Source organism: Diospyros lotus, chromosome 13 (assembly GCF_014633365.1).
Source record: "Diospyros lotus cultivar Yz01 chromosome 13, ASM1463336v1, whole genome shotgun sequence".
In the NCBI taxonomy this organism is placed as follows: domain Eukaryota; kingdom Viridiplantae; phylum Streptophyta; class Magnoliopsida; order Ericales; family Ebenaceae; genus Diospyros; species Diospyros lotus.
The window spans coordinates 33825529-33843704 of NC_068350.1; the positions used below are offsets into that span (position 1 = coordinate 33825529).

The 18176-nt window shown below is 36.2% G+C and overlaps 2 protein-coding genes and 1 long non-coding RNA gene across 3 annotated transcripts; 2 read left to right on the top strand and 1 right to left on the bottom strand.

Moving 5' to 3' along the window:
- The first annotated feature begins 3341 nt into the window (after positions 1-3341).
- LOC127789268 (uncharacterized) lies at positions 3342-4900 on the top strand. Its single transcript, XR_008020519.1, has 3 exons — positions 3342-3888; positions 4176-4269; positions 4639-4900. It is a non-coding gene; the product is annotated as an uncharacterized LOC127789268 (long non-coding RNA).
- Positions 4901-9667: 4767 nt separating this feature from the next.
- LOC127788196 (mitogen-activated protein kinase kinase kinase 20-like) lies at positions 9668-10042 on the top strand. Its single transcript, XM_052316306.1, has one exon. The coding sequence runs from the start codon at positions 9668-9670 to the stop codon at positions 10040-10042; it is 375 nt and encodes a 124-aa protein (XP_052172266.1).
- A 5172-nt stretch (positions 10043-15214) lies between these two features.
- On the bottom strand, positions 15215-16306 carry LOC127788197 (mitogen-activated protein kinase kinase kinase 20-like). The gene has a single exon (XM_052316307.1). The coding sequence runs from the start codon at positions 16304-16306 to the stop codon at positions 15215-15217; it is 1092 nt and encodes a 363-aa protein (XP_052172267.1).
- Between the last annotated feature and the right edge of the window lie 1870 nt (positions 16307-18176).

An 18176-nucleotide genomic window follows, 5' to 3' on the forward strand; every position in this document is an offset into this window, starting at 1 on the left:
GTGTTTGCAAAAAAAGCTGTGGATGCAAGGCCTAACACTATGTATTGCAGTGGGGTTAGGGTTATGAGCTATCTTTTTGGTAATAGTTATAATTAAAACTAGAAATGAAAAATGGGTAGGCCAGCCCGGCCCAACTTGCCTCCTGCTAGGCCCACCCATTTTGCGGGCTGGATTGAATTTGGCCCGTGAGGGAGGCAGGCCGGGTCGGGCAATGGGAAGTAGGGGCCTGGCATAGTCCTATGGCTCTTAATAAATAGACTATTTGGTGGATATTTTGGTGGGCCATCCTCATTTTTTGTGGGTTGGGTCGGGTCGGGCTGCGGGCCACAAAACATTGGTCCGACTTAGCCTGTTTGCTACAATATTGGGTTGGGCTGGGCTAGGAGGGGCCTCCTCGCCCAGCATATTTGTCAAATATGCCAACTCTAACTCAAACTAAACATTTCTTAACGAGGAAGTACTCTCGTGGTAACGCCCCGAGAGAGTTACGTTCATTATTTTTAGGCAATATATATGTGATTAAATTTTATCTAGATTCTTACGATTTTAGTCATTGGATATATGCTTCATGTTGTTTATTTTTAATATTTTAGTCCCGTGTGATTTACCAAAATATCAAAAGCAAACCATAGGAGTGTCTTGTAAAATGATTCAAATCATAACAAGTTTAGATGAAATTACCCAATATCAACTATAGTGCTTTATACAAGTTTAGGGATTCAAGGAATGATTCAAGCAATGGACGTCATTTGTTAGGATAGAGGGAGTCTATACAAGAATTTCTTGTTCGTTCAATGATGATTTGTAACCTAAAATTAAAATTATAAAGTTGTTAAGCTCATTTAATACTTCTTGTGAGTTTTTATTTTTCTTATTTTATCACATTTTTTAAAGAAATTATATGTAATACTTTTGAGGTTTAGGATAATTACAATAATTATTCCTAATATTTGAAGAAATACAGTGAATATTTCTAAAATTTAATACTATGTTATCATTTTTTTTACTATTAATTAACTCCAATTAAATATTTTAAAATAATTAAAATACCTTTATATTTAAAAACTATCTCCTTTTTATTCTTTATGTACTTAAACTTTGTTTTCTCTCTCATTTATTGTGAATAAAGGTAGTTACGGATCATGACGTAATAAAAAAATAAAAATTTTAACCATAAATATTTTTAAGATCTTTCCTAAGTAATAGATTACGGAAGAATGGTAAGGATGACCTCTGTGTAGATCCAATTCCAAAATGCGATGATCACAAAATTGTTTAAGTGCTTGACCTCTAATAGTATCAACTAGAGATGTCAAAAGGGTCGGTCTGACCCTATCCCGACTACGAGCTTTTTAAACGGGTCGGGGGGCCCATTTACTATAAGGGCCGGGCTTGGTCCGAACCTTTTTGCTGTAGATAAGGCCTAGCCCGACCCACAGCCCCCTGTAGGGGGCCAGGCCGGGCTAGCCTTTGGGCCTAGTAGGCTCGTGGGCTTGGCCCACAGGCCCTAGTAAGCTGGGCCCACCAAGTCTAACTCTTTTGTTTTTAAATAATTTTTTAAAAAAATAATACATATATAAAAATTAATTTTTTTCTTTTTAAATAATTTTTTATCTTAAATTTTAAATATTATTTCATTATTTTATATTTCAAAATTTTATATGCTTTGTGAATTTTCTTGTGAATTGATATGAAAAATAATACACATATAAAAAGGAAAATATTTATTTATAATTTAAATATCTAAAAAATTTAAGTATATTGATGGTTATTATTTATATATATATTGCGAAATATAAATTTTTTAGCATTCAATATCAATAATTAATAAAAAATAACATAGTTAAAAAAATAAATAAGCAAGGTCCCAACGGGTCGGGCCTAATGAGCCCAATCGGCCGGGCCTATTAGGGCCTCATGGGCCCGGCCCATAAGGTCCCAACGGGTCGGGCCCAGTAGGCCACGGGCCGAGGCTTTAGACGAGTCGGCCGGGCTGTGGGCCCAAATTCTTTGGCCCCGCCCAACTCTTTTGACGTCTCTAGTATCCACTTGAATTTGCAATCCAATCAAAGAACCTTGGAAGAGACGACTTTTCTAAGGATGAAAGAGTGTTAGCTCAAGAGGACAGCGTGAGAACTTTTTCACATGCATGTCCAACGACATAAATGGCTAAGAGTAGTTACAAAAATAACTATATAAAGGCTATTTATAACTCTTAGGCACAAAATTATAAACAAGGTTTTGGGTCGCATGGTATTTTAAGCCCATGTTTTAAACCCTAACATATAATGGAATCTTTCATTTTATTCTCTTTCTTGGCTTTTATATTTTAAACACCTTAAAACAATTTATTGGGCCTTACTTTTAAATACTTTAAAATAGCCTATTAAGCTTCTTAACTCTCTCGATATCTCTAGGTTAATTTCATGAATAAGTTCATAGATTAATTAACAATTCATCAAGACCTAAGTCCTTAATTTGGGTAGCCTAGTCCAATTAGATTTTTAGGTGAATTATGACAAATTTAATTAAAAGATTAATTTATTATAAATTCTAAAATATTAACCATTAATATTTAAGAACTCTAGTTTCTCATTAAGATTTCTCAATCCTAATTGAGTCTGCCATTACCTTGTAATTGTAATTGCAAACCCTTAATACGTGTCACCTATTCGACTTCTACATATATTAGCCATAACTTTATCAAATAAAGTTATAGATAATGAGTGGACTTTAGCAATCTATCATGGCCCCTAATTGATAGAATGATCAATTTATGATCATTGTCTTTTAGTGATAGTCTTCTCATGTAATTCAATTTCTTCACCAGTTTAAAGTGTCTCAATCAAGCAAGGACCTAAATTGTGTGTCAATTCTCATTCAGTGTCTGATTATAATATTTTTTGATTCTCAAAAATGATAGTTTTCATAGAATGATAGACTTACAAGCTATATTTTCCCAAGTGACGCATGAGACATCTCTCCAAATTAGGGGTTGATGAATCATGTCTTGGCTCACACACAATCTTTGAATGTTTCATGGCATATCCAATCTGTAATACCCTAAAACTTGTAAGCTATTTCTATTTAATAAATTAAACGATTTCCCGATTTTCTTTAGGTTCTCAAAGACTTGGGAATTTGTGAGATTCAAGGATCTTTAGGGGAGTTAAGGGCAATGGACTTCAAAGTTCATTTAAACCTAACTTTGGATTCCAAAACGATATCAAAAGTGGTTGTGGATTTCAAACCCAAATTAAATTCAATTAATGGACACATGTCACCATATGGATGGAGACACATGGGTAGAAATGATTACATGGACACGTGGCGTAATTTGGATGGAAAATTAAAAGTAATAATTAAACACCAATCTCGAGGGACACGTGGCACCGTAGGATGGAAGCAATGATGAAGGCTCACATCTTGAGGGACACATGTCGTAGTAGGAAGAAAGTAATAATGAAAGCTCATATCTCGAGGACACGTGGCGCCGTAGGATGAAAGCAATCATTACGGCTCAAATCTCCATAACATGTGGCGAAAATTCATTCGTTAAAGGGTTAAAAATGTCATGATAAGGCTCATATCTCAAGAGCCACTTGTCACCATGGGAAGAAAGCAATAATTAGGGTGTAAATCTCAAGTGCCAAGTGTCACCATCTTAGAAAGCCAAGTGTCACAATCCTATGGATTTAAGGGCACTATATAAGAATGCCTTGGGTTGGGTTTTTGGCCACCAAATTAAGGGGGTAAGTTGCTTATAAAGGAGGGGAAACTCTGCTGTAAAGAAGGGAAGGAAACCCTGCCCGAGTAGGAGCCGAAAGCAAGCCGTTGGAAGGCACGAGCCCCTTGAAATCCGTGCAAAACAGTAACCAAAACTGCAAGGTAAGCTCATCTTCTTTCTGTAACCACGTAGAGGGTTGAAAGAGGAGTCCGTAGGTTCAAACGGCACTCGAATCGGAGTTAAAATGAGAGAGTTATGCCCGTTTTAATTTTCAGGGTCGGAAGTCCGTCTGGCGCGTGAGCCGCACGCGCCCAACAGAGCTGCGCGTCCAGGCGCGTGTCCGACTTTGTGGGAGCGCGTGTGGGCGCGTTATAGGTCTTCTTGGATTGAAATTTTTCATGAAAACTCCTAATTTTAGTAGCTACTTATATATCTAAACTTATTTTAGGTTTGGATACAAAAAGGTCTCGGTTTTTATAGAACAGTCCACTTGGAGCGACGTTTGGCCGTGAATTTGTGCAACCAAGAAGTGGGAAGCTTCGGTGAGTGGTTTCTAAACTGTATTTCTTACATGTTGTGCATATTATTGAGCATGATGGCGGTGATTGCATGCGCATATCATGTTATTTCATTTGATACGCATGTTTCTTTCCATTTGTTCATGCATCACTACGTGTGGCTTGTGACTAGTTGTGAATATCATGGGTGAAGGGAGTCTTCACTTGGCCATGTTGTTAGGCTGTGTTACATGATAAGGTTGGCAGGGGTGATTGCAACACCCTGGCGTCACATCCACCTGGAGCATGCATCTCTGCATTTTGCATTTGCACGCATGAAGTTATTTTAACCCTCACTTAGATTTAACGATCTAACCCGGGTGTTCATACCCCTGGAATATTCAAATGTTCCAGATCTGTCAGGCTCGGGCTCAAAGGGAGAAGGCCTAGAGGCGGCGCGAGTGTAGTTATCTTGTTTAGGCGTCTCTTATGATGTTGTAGTATGTTACAAGATTTGTACTCTTAACTTTGACAATATTTTGTCTCGTGGAGAATGAAGTCTACTTTCCCTGCTATCTTGATAAATTGTGTGTGTGAATGTTTATTTTATGGAAGTCCCAACATTTCAGGTTACGATCCTTACTGTAGTATATGGGATTTCCTTAACGCCCGTGTAAATATTATAGTACCTTATATACTATCTTGGGGTTGGGGCGTTACACAATCAGTGCCGCACCCACACCCCTATGTTTTCGTAACAGTGTAAAAGTATACGAATCCAAATAAATCTTACACAAACCCTTATCGGAAATAACTGCAGAAAAATATATCTTGAGAATGTGTCCGTTCAGAGGTTGGAAGTTGACAAGGAGAGCTGATTTTGGTTTTGAAATTTTATGCCTTCATCTCCAAATAAATCTTACACAAACCAACTAGTTTTAACATACTGTCAATCAAATCCCAACTAGTTTGATAATTACACTTTACCTCCAAAATTTTGAATAATCACCCCATTTTTGAAATTTCTCTTCGTAATTAAATTTTGCATAAATTAATTTAAAATTTTCAAAATTCTTTAAGAATTTTGTAAAAATTATTCAAGATATTACGTCAAATCTCATTGAAAGAATTACGTTATATCTAGCAATATTAAACGTAACCTTGGACACTTGAAAAATGTACATTTATGAAGGTACATTTTGAAACCATTAGATGCAATAATACGTGATTATATATATATTTTTGATTCACTTGAGGTGTCTGATTTTTGTCTGACTAATTTTCAAGGACATATGACCTTCTCTTTGATACACTCTTTGAATAAATTCGGATATGGTCACAATCTATACACACTCAGAATTGGATATTCGATATAGTCCATGCGAGACTTGCCTTCTAATCTTACTGTTGCCTTCTAATTAAATATTGTATTTCAATATCACATTAATTTAAATCTCAATACTTTATGTGTTTTACTAGTGTGCTGTGGTTGTGGGGGCATGAATTTACATAATCATGGGTACTCGAGGGAGGAAATGATTTAAATTTATTAAAATAATATTATTTTAATAAAAAATTAAAACAACATAAACAAATCATTTATGAAACCACGCAAGTGGGGTTGCTCATTTTAATTAAAGTTAATAGAAATAGTGAATTTGGCACATATTATCAATAGAAAATACATATATATATATATATATAAAAGATATAAATGATATGGTTTTGTGGGTGTAATATAATTTATTTTTATTTGTCATAGTTTTATACTCTTTTTAGTCATTTTATATCCTCTTTAGTCATTTTACTATTTTAATTCACATCTATTCAAATATTTATCAATTGCTAACTTTATAAACTCTCACCTTAACTTAAGCTAATTTATGAAATATTTTTTATAATAAAACTCACTTTAGCTCACATCACAACACTAAACTTAACTCATTTCAACTCCGAAAGGGTTCTTAGTAAATATTTAAAATGTATCTTCGGTCTAAATCATTTAAATATGCAGTTTTTAAACTTCTTTCAATTTTAAATAGGCAATTAGGGTTTATCTAAATATTCAAATATGTTATGGGTTTGTAATTCAAAGTATAATTTTTTTATAATTATTTTAATTTTAATAAATAAATAAAACCCACATCACTTATGATCAGAAGTAGGTTCCTTGGATGGGTAGTATGTTTTTTTTAAATTATTTTTTATTTTTATGTGGTGGTTTAATTATGGGTTTTCTTCTAAAATTAATTAAATATATTATATTTAATAGTTTAAATAAAATTAAATATAAATAAAATAAATAATTAGAACAGAATTATTCTCAAAAGGATTTGGCTTACAATCTCATATGGTGATGTGACAAAATTACAAAAGGATTTTATCTTCAAGTTATAGAATCCATTATCAAATTTTATTTATTTTTAGTAGAATTTGATTTAGTGTTTAGTTAAATTCTTTATAATTTTTTCAGTTTAAATATAAAAATTAAAAATAAATTTCAAAAAATAAAAAAAGAGAATGGTATTTTTTATTAAGAGATAATTAGTTATTTAGATTTATAAATTTATTTGATTTAATTATGAAAATTATTAAAATTAGCTCAACATTTGAGAAAAAAAATTAGATTAATTAATTGACAACGTATGATTTATATATAACATCCAATCCAAATTCAAAATTTCCTAGAACTAGGACTCACCGACCCAATGGAACCAAATTGCTCATTAACTAACAACAAAGCCCATCTTAATTTCTTTCATTTGTCATCTATATCAGCATTCTCTAAGAGATCAGATCATCAATCGACCGATTGGCAATTACTTAATGGGTTACGATTGGATGAAAACACAAGTTTTAGGGAAGAGGTCGCAAGGACCAGTGTACAAAGCCATTCCTTGCCACCCTACTACTACTAGTTCTTTTGTTTCTACAATTGTTGTCGAGTTTGTGAATTTCAAACTCTAGAATTCTCTCAAAAGGGAAGCAAACATCCTGCACTTATTGAGAGATCGTCTTGGAATCTTTCGTTGTTATGGAGAAGACATCAACGACGAAGGCCACAAGAAATTCTTTTACAACGTATTGCTAGAGTGGGATCTTGACGATAGCTTGAAAAGTTTGATGCGTAGATATGGGAGAGGTAAGTTGCTTGAATCAGACGTGAAGCGATACTCTTGCATGATCCTCGAAGCTCTTAAATATGTGCATGAGAAGGGCTACGTGCACAATGACATTAAGTGGAACAATATTCTTGTTTTTTCAGCCAAAGATGGTGGCAACCACGTGAAGTTAGTCGATTTTGGAACAGCAAAGAAAGCATGGGATGAGTTGTAAAGCCGTGATGCCAAGTGTGGTTTGAGGAAAGAGGTGGTAGATATATGGGATTTTGGGTGCATGGTGTGGAGATGATCAGCGAACAATCTACGTGAGAGTACAGGGACTTGAGAAGCAAGGTGTGGAAGTACAGAAGCAAGGTGCTTGAGAATGTATCTCATGAAGGTTGAGATTTTGTGATGAAGTGCCTGGATCGCTTGAGAATGTATCTCATGAAGGTTGAGATTTTGTGATGAAGTGCCTGGATCACCGATCAACTTACAGATGAACGGCTAAAATGCTTTTGCGACATCCATTTGTTATCGGTGAGCTAAAGAATTGGTTGACAACGACAACAACGACGATGAGATGCCATTATTGATGGGTGTCGATGATAGTGGGTGGGTTTCTCGACTCACCATGTTTGGAGCTTCAAAAGAGGCTAATATCGGCAATCGCTAGAGCCTTTCATTTCAAAGAGATGGGGATTAAACTCTTTTTTGTTTGGAATTTCACTTTATTCATTTATAATTCTATTGGCTATGAAGCTCCAAACGATGTCGTTGGAATAAGCTGGTTAGAGGGCCACGTGCAGCATCCGCAGACTGCCATTTGGCAGCTGCTGGATGGTAGCACGTGGCAACCATCAGCTACTCTCTGATAGTGCCCGATTGCCTTTATCTTGCCTGATCAAATTCCCTTGCTCGTCTGCCATTTCTATTGGAATAATCATCGTACTTGCACGATTGGATCTTAGTCCTTCATCCATGCTTTATGAGGCCTAATTCCAGCTATTCATCATCGTTTTTAATCCCGCCCCTCGGGATGTGAATCAGGTAGACGATTAAAACGAGAAGAAACAAAAAGAAAGAGGGAAAAAGATCGGGTAGTGTGTGAGAGCCTTCGTCTTCGGGTTAGGGTTTCTGGTTTGCTCCTATTATCATTCTCTGTAAATGGTTTGTAAAGTTTTGTTAGTTATATGGTTCGATAGGTTTGCCTTTAATTTGTATTGTGTGATTATTGGGCATTTTTGAGTTCTCGAACCATTGTTGTACAGAGAGTTTGTGAGGGTGTAATCTTTGATTCATTACTTAGTGTAGTGAGTTTTTCTCACTAGAGCTTAACGTGAACGTAGCTTCTTTTTGAGGTGAACCACGATAAAATCCTCGTCTCTTCTTTATTGTTTTCATTTTAGTGTTTTTTGGTTTCAGTTTAGGTATGTGTGTTCTGCATCCGATTTTGGCTATCTTTAATTATTGATTGGATTGGTTTTCATAAATACCCTAAGGTATTATTGGTTAATCACAACAAATTCTAACAAAAGATACATTACTCGCAAAAAATTTAAAAATAGAGATATATGCAAGTCTTCTATAAATTTGAAAAATATGTATAATCCATTCTTTTAGTAAATTTGAACAAAAAAAATAGAAATATTATTTAGACACTTAATTTGTGACAATATATTATATTTTGTGTAATATCAATATAAATATATAAAAAATTGATACAAAATATAATTAAAGTCACAAATTCGAGTATTTAAATAATATTTTGTATTAGATATTTGTTTGCTATCTTAGGGGGGGGGGGGGGGGGGGGGGGAGGGTAGCTAATATAATTATTTTTTATAATATAAAGCTCATAGATGATTTGTAAAATTCAACTGACCCGTTCTCTATTCTAACTGAGCCAAGACAGTTAAGATTAATTGGACAGATTGGCAAGTGTCAAGCAGCAAGCAGCCAATCAAATATTAAGATTCCAGAAACAAAATTAATTATACACAACAGATGAGCTGTATGTATACAGAAGAAGACAATTGATTGATTGATATGCAGTGGTTCTTATCACCCCAAAATCACACAAATTAACTACTATAACTGCCACTGGGTTGTGATCCGCAGTTCTTGATTTCTATCTGTATGTATATATATCCGCAGTATTCATGAAACCATCATCAATTTGGTCAGATCAAAAACCATGACAGTTGGATCGGCAAAGCGAAGAGACAGCCTGCTGAGTGCTGATCAGAGGATGCCGAGGAACCCTTCTCTACTCCTCGCCAGAATCGGTTTTGTGTGGTTTACACGAATCCCCGGCGGATATCTGGTCACTGGGTTGCACCATGATTGAGATGATTACGGGAAAGCCCCCATGGTCGACGACCATCAAGGACGTCCGGCAGCTGCAACGTGAGATTGGAATGGGAAAACAGTTGCCTGCACAGATCCCCCAGAATCTGTCTGAACATGGAAAGGATTTCTTGAGAATGTGTTTGATTCGGGATCCATGTTCCAGATGGACGGCTGACATGCTCTTGAAGCATCCCTTTCTGGCGGAAGGTCCTCCGTCTGCAGCAGTTGCGTACTATCCCAGCGACGAAGACAATCGATGGAATTCTGTGCAGTCTATGTTTGAGAGATATCGTTCTACTGTCGAGTTGGGGATGATGAAATTGAAATCAGAAGCGCCATCGCCATGCGCTGGCTTGGAGGGCTGAACCATGTGATGTAACCCAATTAGTCTCTATATATGTTCATTCATTCATTGCTCCTAGTATTATTTGGATTTGCATGTAACAGAAAAACTACGTCCGGCTTGATCCCCGATTTGGGGTTCGTAGGGCAGCCTTACAGATGATTAGAATTAATGTCCAGCCGTTTAGGATTTAATTACTAACAATTTTGGGTTATGTTATTGTAAACTGTCGGATTCAAAATTTTTTTAAAGAATTGGCATGTATGTATATATATATTAAACCCAATATTGGTTGTGGCCTGTTGTAGTTTTCAGTATTTCAAAACAATAAATTGTATTACTCCTAGATTTGCTCATTGAGAAGAGCAAGTGATTGCATTTCTAACTAAATTAGATTATTCTTTTAATTTAGTAGTCTGAGTTTTGAAGTTTGATTTAGAAAACTGATGACTTTTGGTGTCTGAAATTTTAGGAGAACATTTATTTTCTCTTTCTCTTGGTTACATTCAGAGCTTAAGTTTTTGTTCCTTTTCTACTTCAGTGGCTGCTGTAATGGCTCAATGGATGAACAAAATTCTGGATCAAAGCCAAGCATTCTGATGCTAATTCCCTATCCAAAGTCTCCCCCCAACCCCCCCAACCCCCATTAAGGCTATTCCAACCTCCACAGCTTCATAACATAATTTCAATCCACAGTGAAGTCATATGCAACCAAGAAAGTAACACATTTGCAGGCAACATAGGCTCATCAGAGTCTATTCTTTTGGCATCCTTTCTTTCTATCAGCTTCACTTTCACAGATTTGTGTGAGTTCATCTAGAGAGGAACGTATAAAATTTAAAAAAATAGTTACTCTCCAACCTCAGAAATTAAGTTAGAACTCTCCTCAATCAAACTTCCAACATAAAAGAATAACCTAATTCACTTACAACTGCAATCGCTTGTTAATATTCCAAGTGACCAGATCTAGGAGAAGTACAATTTATTGTTTGGGTAATATGAGAACTAAAGCAGAACATGACATAATCGTTATGTGAAGGAACCTATTTGAGACCTAAGGAGGCCAGGATGGGGCCAATGCACGTAACTGTAATAGCAAGACAACTTGGTGAGTATAGGCAGTTGGGAGGTTTGTTGTATTGAAATCCTAAACTCAGCCTATAAAAATCCAAGAAAATTCCCAGAGCACCGACATGCCATACCTGACTTGTGTACGAAGCAAAAAAACAAGGGGAAAATAGTTAGGGCACTCAACTAAGGGTTTGTGTGCATGCTGGCAAAAATTTGAAACTGGGTAGTTTTGGAAAAGTCTGGGCAGGTGGCCTAGCTAGATTCCTAGAGAATTCCTTTCTATATATCTGTCACTGCACTATTTTTCAAATTATTTACTTCCAATTGGGCTGCATATATAGTAAGCATCACGCAATGTCATAAGCATCGTGCCACAACGTAACACCAAGTCTTTCACAAAGGCTCTTATTAGTTTTCACCTTAGATTTAGGATTGGTGAATAGACACACAATAAAATCCACAATTTTTTAGGGCTAGGTTGGAAAAGTAGGGTTCTACCAGTGCGGAACGCATACAAGCTTGATATTTTGTTTCTCCTTTTGCATTCATTTTTATCCTTTCAAGAAACCACAAGAAAACCAAACCGAGGTGGAGATGAATTACCATCACCAACACTAGAATTGGACCTCAGCCCACCTAGCCACTGAAGTAGGAAAGGAACAAAAATTTCAGCTCTGAAAGTGACCAAGAGAAAGAGAAAAGAAATGCTCTACTTGTAGATTTATCTTTGCAACATGGTTCTCCTAAAATTTCAGACACTGAGTTATAAGGTTTCTCAATCAAACTTCAAAATTCAGATTACTAAATTCAAAAATAATCTAATTTAGTTAGAAATGCAATCACTTGCTCTTCTCAATAAAGTCTAAGAGTACAATTTCTTGCTTTGAAATACTGAAAACTAAAACACAAGTACTATTGGGTTTCAGACTTTATGCACCTAATTTTTATGTGAAGGAACCTATGTTGAGACCTAAGGAACCAATGCATGGCCAGCTTGATGACCTAAGGAACCTATGTCAAGGCCCTAAACTCTTAAGGGTTTACAAACTAGCACTCTTGACCTCTCTTTATCTCCAAGCTGGTTTGACAATCTCCTTCCAAATGCAGTGCACAGAACTAGAGATATATATATATATGTATGTATATACAAGTAGCTGGCCAATTCTTTAACAGAATTTTGCTCTTCTCAAGGCCAAGTTGTTTAATAGACCAAGTTGGTGTGGGGGTTCTTGTTCATTTCCTTTGACATTAGGATTTTTAGGAATTCTCATCTTTCAAAATTCCAGGTCTCATAACTTCCAAACAGACACAATATTTTGCCTCAAGCATGCTTAGAATTTCCTATAATTGGCTTATACACTGAAAAGGCCATCAGAATATTGTATGGCATTTTCCATTTTTTTTTATCGAGCCTATGAAATAACCAAAATGCCCCTTTTTCTTTGTCATATCAAGATAGGCCACCTGTGACAGAACCTGGCTAGCAGTAGCAGTCCCTTTGCAATTGTCAGTTCATCAAACGATTTTTAGAATTTCTTAGATTTATCACACCTGTAACACAAGATTTTAGGGACCAAAATTTTTGTCCCAGCAAGGGGGCTGCTGTCACAGCCTTTCCAGCTGCACCAGTGCACTATTTTAGCCTCAGTTTCCTCCTAGTTTAGCCATTAATTTTTTTTGTTCAAATTTGGTAAAAGTTTATCTCATACCCTTAAATACTTACTCAAAATTTCCAGAATTATTCGAGGCTTATAGAATGACCAAACTACCCTTAAATTTGTTCAAATTCGGTAAAAGTTTGAATGGCTCTCCCTTCAAACCGTTGATCATTTAAATCAGTTCAAGTTGAGTGTGAGGCAACTCTACTGATAATTAAAAACTAGTGCAAACTCAGTAACCTTCTTTATATATAGATGTTATTGGAATGTTTAATTTCGATAGCTTAATTTGAAAGATTTCTGTTCAGCACTGTACCAGTTGCAGAACAGTACAAAAGATGAATATATAGGAGAGTTAGGTTGCAAAGATGAATGAATGCACTCATACCATTCCTTTCAATACAAAAGGTGTTCCTTTTATACAATGTAAATGTGGCTGCCATAAAAAACAAACCTAACCAACCACTCTCCAATATGACTGAGATTATACAAAAGAAGTATAATCTGAGTCATACATTGCTCTACAGTTACAGCCACAAGATTCCATCGTTCCAGCTCATTGATCCAGTGGCCTTCAACCTTACTGAATTCTTGTTCTTATCCTGCTTTATCACAGCATCAATGCAAAACAAATAATAATAATAAAATAAAAAACCCTCATTTTGGATACACAAAATGGTTCATAACTACTACAAAATTGTTAGAACTCCATAGAAAAAGGAAACAAAATACCCTTATTTTGGATTACCACGAGTCCGAAATGGCCCCAAAAGACTGTCTCAAAAGTTCTAAGTCCAAGAAAAATTCCTAGACAAGAGTTGGTATGGATGAAGTGCAAAAAACAGGTTTGAACTTGATATGTCATGAGCCAAGACTCATCAAGCAAAAGTCCAAAACCCTAGAGCTGCATAAAAGCCCAAAAAAGGGGCCCAAGAAGAAGCCCAAAAGGGCCCAAGAGATTTCTCCGACATAAAAGGTGCCACAGAGACCCTCCGTCGAACTTACCATTCAAGGCAGAACGGGAAGATTCTCGGGAGACTTGAAGGTCTCTTGGAGACTGTCTTCTCAAAATCATACCCCCATAGGAACACTTCAACTTACCTCGGAAGTTTTTTTCCTTGGAAGCAGAAACAGACAAATGGGCTCAATCCTGAAGGTAATGGAAGCTTAGCCATCTATTAGTTCTCATCTCTATAAATAGGAGGTGATCCCTCCCCTCTAGGTATGCAAGAAATCTTACTGATTTGAGAATGGGCAGAATCGAAAGCTAGGGCGGAAAAAGGGATCCTTTAGAGGGTGCTTCATTTCCCATTAGTTTTCAGCTGAACTAACTTAGAGTATCAAAGGGCTTGGACGAGAAAAACACCCTGCACTCTCTGATTAGCTTCTGTCTTGCAGGCTCCTGAAAACTTAGGAAGCGTTTCCCCAATTACCAATTAAATTGTTGTACTCACTTAAAATGGTTGACTGCTTCATGCGCTTTTGGATCCCTAGAGACTTTTGCCTCGCTGGCTAGAACGTCTCCAAACTCACAAAAATTTGATCATAAAAGTGTTGAACAATGTATTCAAGGGTTCAGCTATTTGTAACCAGATCACATGCATCAACAGCTTGAACACAGAATCAGTTCAGTCCATTCCTTTAGAAGTTAAATCTTCCTTCAAAACTGTTTAAATCAATCCTTAGAACAGTAGCAAGTTCCATTGAAAACGAAAATGCTCGTGTAAAGAAATTAAACAACGCGTCAAGTCCATTAGGCGTTACAAGCATGTCTTTTGTTTTGGGCAAGAATGAAATTCCTATGAACCAAAACCAACTAAGAACTAGAGTTTCTTTTCCCCTGATAACCAGAATATATAGTCCTGCATCCGTGTGGTACTAAAAACACACAGGAAGCTCAGTAAATTCACATGCAGTGTGCGCACTAATCGCAAAAATCAAGCAATCGTGATGCTCTGTTCAGAAAGACAGAGAAAACAGAGTGCCCTGGGCTTGCCATTAATGCCTTGCCTTTGGTCCTATGGCATTAGGGGCTTAACCCTTATTCCAAAGGAGCTCATTGTCAACGGTAATGCAGAAAATTAAATTTGTGAGTCTAAGATGTCTTGCTTAAAGAGATTGCTACCCATCAAAGGATTGAGATCATCCTCAGCGAGGTTACCATAGAGCAAGTGCTCTTGTTGTTGAGGTTCTCATAGCTATGGCCTCAGCTAGCGGTGAGTGCTTCTTTCAAGCTGAAAACAATGACACCATCACGGTGGTGAAGGCAATGGATTAAGAGCCTCTACACTAAAACAACCCAAAAGGTTTTGCAGGTCCGATGATCAGCAAACATGATATCAAACATTCAATCTGGATAGGTGAAACTGGATTGCTTTTATTAACTGCTTAATTACCTCATTGATCACGGTGGCTTTGCTGGTGTTTCTCCAACAGCTACAAAATACATTGAGTAGTACTAAAGGCTAATAGATGGATATGCATTTATAGCATGAACAACCCAACTGATTATCATATACTTCCGGTTGTGTTAATATGTAATAATTACTAGCTAATGAATAGTACTCTTCAACCGCAGCAGGCTGATCAGGCGCTTTGGCTTGTGATAATACGTAATTTGTAGCTAATTTATAGTCTTCCTTAACTGCAGGCTTCTCAGAAATCCACTTATCATAGCTGGAACTACATTTATAGCTTGCAAAACCCACTGCTCTGCTGGCTGTGATAATATGGAACCATGCATACTCTTGCGCAACAAAAGGATGGTGCAAAAGCATCTCGGCCGTCCACCTGAACCTCGGGTCCCGAACCAGACATCTTCTCAAGAAATCCTTTCCTTCGTCAGAAATATTCTGGGGAATTGCCGGCAGTCCTTCCCCGAGCGCAATTTCACGTCGCAGCTCATGCACGTCCTTGAATTTCTTCCCTGCCCATGCATGCTTCCCCGTAATCATCTCAACCACCGTGCATCCCAGAGCCCAGATATCCATCGGCGCTTCGTTTAAATCATACGAAACCGATTCCGGCGGCCTGTAAATAAGTGTTCCGGGGCATCCTTTCTTCAGCTCGCTGAATCTTTTCTTCGCCGCTCCAAAATCTGCTATCTTCAAGTAGTTTCCACCGTCTGGGGAGGGGAAGACGAGAATATTGCCTGGCTTAATATCGCAATGCACGTACCCTCTTCCATGCACGTAGCTTAGAGCTTCGAGAATCATGCGAGTGTATTCCCGGACGTCACGTTCCGGCAAGGCTCCTCCATGTTTTCGGATCAGATCCTTGAGGGAGCCGCCGGGAGCAAACTCCAGTAACATGTTGTAAATCTTCACGCCATCCTCAATACTGACGTCTTCCCCGAAACAACGAAGAATTCCGGGGCAATCACGCAGCTTGTGAAGAATCTGGGCCTCCTTCTGAAGCGACGAAGACTTGTTGTAATCGGCGGACTTGACGGCAATCGCGGGAACGTTCAGTGGGTCTCTGGGAAAGCGAGGAACCGTGTAGCTCACCGTCCCGAACGTGCCCTTCCCCAGAACTTTCTTCTTCACCCAAGAACCCATCGTTGATTCATAGATATTCATTCTTCCACAGACTCCTCTTCTCTTCTCTTCTTCCTTAACAGACGTTGAAGTATTTTTACTGTGAAGTATCATTCAGTTGAATTGGGTTTCCTTTTTAGAATCAGATTGGTTTCTTGCTTCAGAAGTCTTTCGGATTAGGAAAGTGATCTGATTTTGTAGGAAATTTTAAATAAAATCCTAATTATATGTTAAGGTTCAGAATACACAAACAAAATATTTTACACAAAATTATACTTTATAATTCATAAAGTAGCCATGACGATTTTTATTTGTTTTGATTGATATTTATAACTTCAATTCCTTTTTAAGGTACCTACAAATTTAAAATTTTATAAGTTGATTATATATAAGTGTGATGATGATGCCTTTTAGGCATATCCAACTCACTTATATTATTAATATATATTTATTTTATTTTTATATTACACAAACTATTGTTAATTGAGTATTGTAACTTATGTAATATATATAATATTATCACATAATATGCAAAAGTTAACTCAATAAGATATTTCTTGGAATGGTTTCCTTCTATGCCCCCGATACTCATGCTATCGATTATGTCAGAGAATGTAAATCGTAAATTGAACATTTGGCTCTTGCGCAGGGCGAGAATTGAACTCGCAATCCACCGGATTTACATCGACATATTATCCATCCGACCGTTCGATCTATACCTTAAAGGCGAATAAGATATTTCTACTAATTGCAATTGAGGTCAGACGATGTTTAAACATAATGTGAAAATCTTGTCTCATATAATTTTGAGATATAAGTTTTAGAAATTTTAATATCAAATTTGTTTTAATACTTTTGGTGTATAATTTTGGGGTTTGATGTAATATTCTAGATTTTTATAAAATTCTTAGAGAATTTTGAAAATTTTAAAATAATTTTTGAGAAATTAATTCCAAAAAAAATTGAAAAAATGTGTCCAATTTACAATTTTTTTACTTTTGGGGAAAAAGTGTAATTATAAATCGAGTAATTGAGAATTTCCATAAAATTCTCATAAAATTGTAAATTTTCATAAAATTTGCATGCGAGGCAGTTTTGGCAACTTTCAGTAGCCAACTTTAGGCTCAAAATTCCATCAAACTAGATTAAATTGCCTGAATCCATTAGCGGTATTTGTAGACGAGACTGAAATAAAATTATAGGTCTTGGTTTTGTTAAAAATCATTAAATAAATTAAAAGAACAAAAAACTCAAAATTGGAACAAATTCATATGGAACAAACTAAATACCCAATCTTAAATCTAACTAGAATTCAATTAGATTCTAATAGAATGGGAAATGTTGAAGTAGAGTAGTCAAAGAACATGACAATTATGTGCAATATTTTGCATCGAGCGATAGGAATGATCGGATTAACTTACCTTGATAAGCTTACGCAGACTTCTCAAGGTTCATCTATTATTGAGTTACCCTAACTTAAGCACGTTTAATCCGAGAGTTCTTTATCTACATTTAACTCAGGTATTCAGGTCATATTGTTTTCTTCTTTACTATCATCGATATATATATTAGTTTTTCTAGAATTCTTTTTTAGACTTGACATTAAATTTTCGGGATATTACATTATATCTATTTGCATTAGCGGCCAACAAATAGCAAGAAATTGGATTTTGAAGTTGAGAAAATTTGCTTGGCAAATGCAATAGCAATTTGGGTCGACCACTCCGAACTCAATTCAATTCAATTGGTTTAGGCCAGATCAAATCAATTAATGGATATCATAGGCAAAACAAATATGGGCACATCAAAGGTTACAAAGTGATAATATATATATATATATATATATGTGTGTGTTAGGATTTGTGATTCAAAATATATTGATAAATGTTTG

What these genes read in the sequence shown, in the direction of transcription:
- LOC127788196 (XM_052316306.1), top strand. Translation starts at nt 9,668, where the DNA reads ATGATTGAGATGATTACGGGAAAGCCCCCATGGTCGACGACCATCAAG.
- LOC127788197 (XM_052316307.1), bottom strand. Translation starts at nt 16,306, where the DNA reads ATGGGTTCTTGGGTGAAGAAGAAAGTTCTGGGGAAGGGCACGTTCGGG.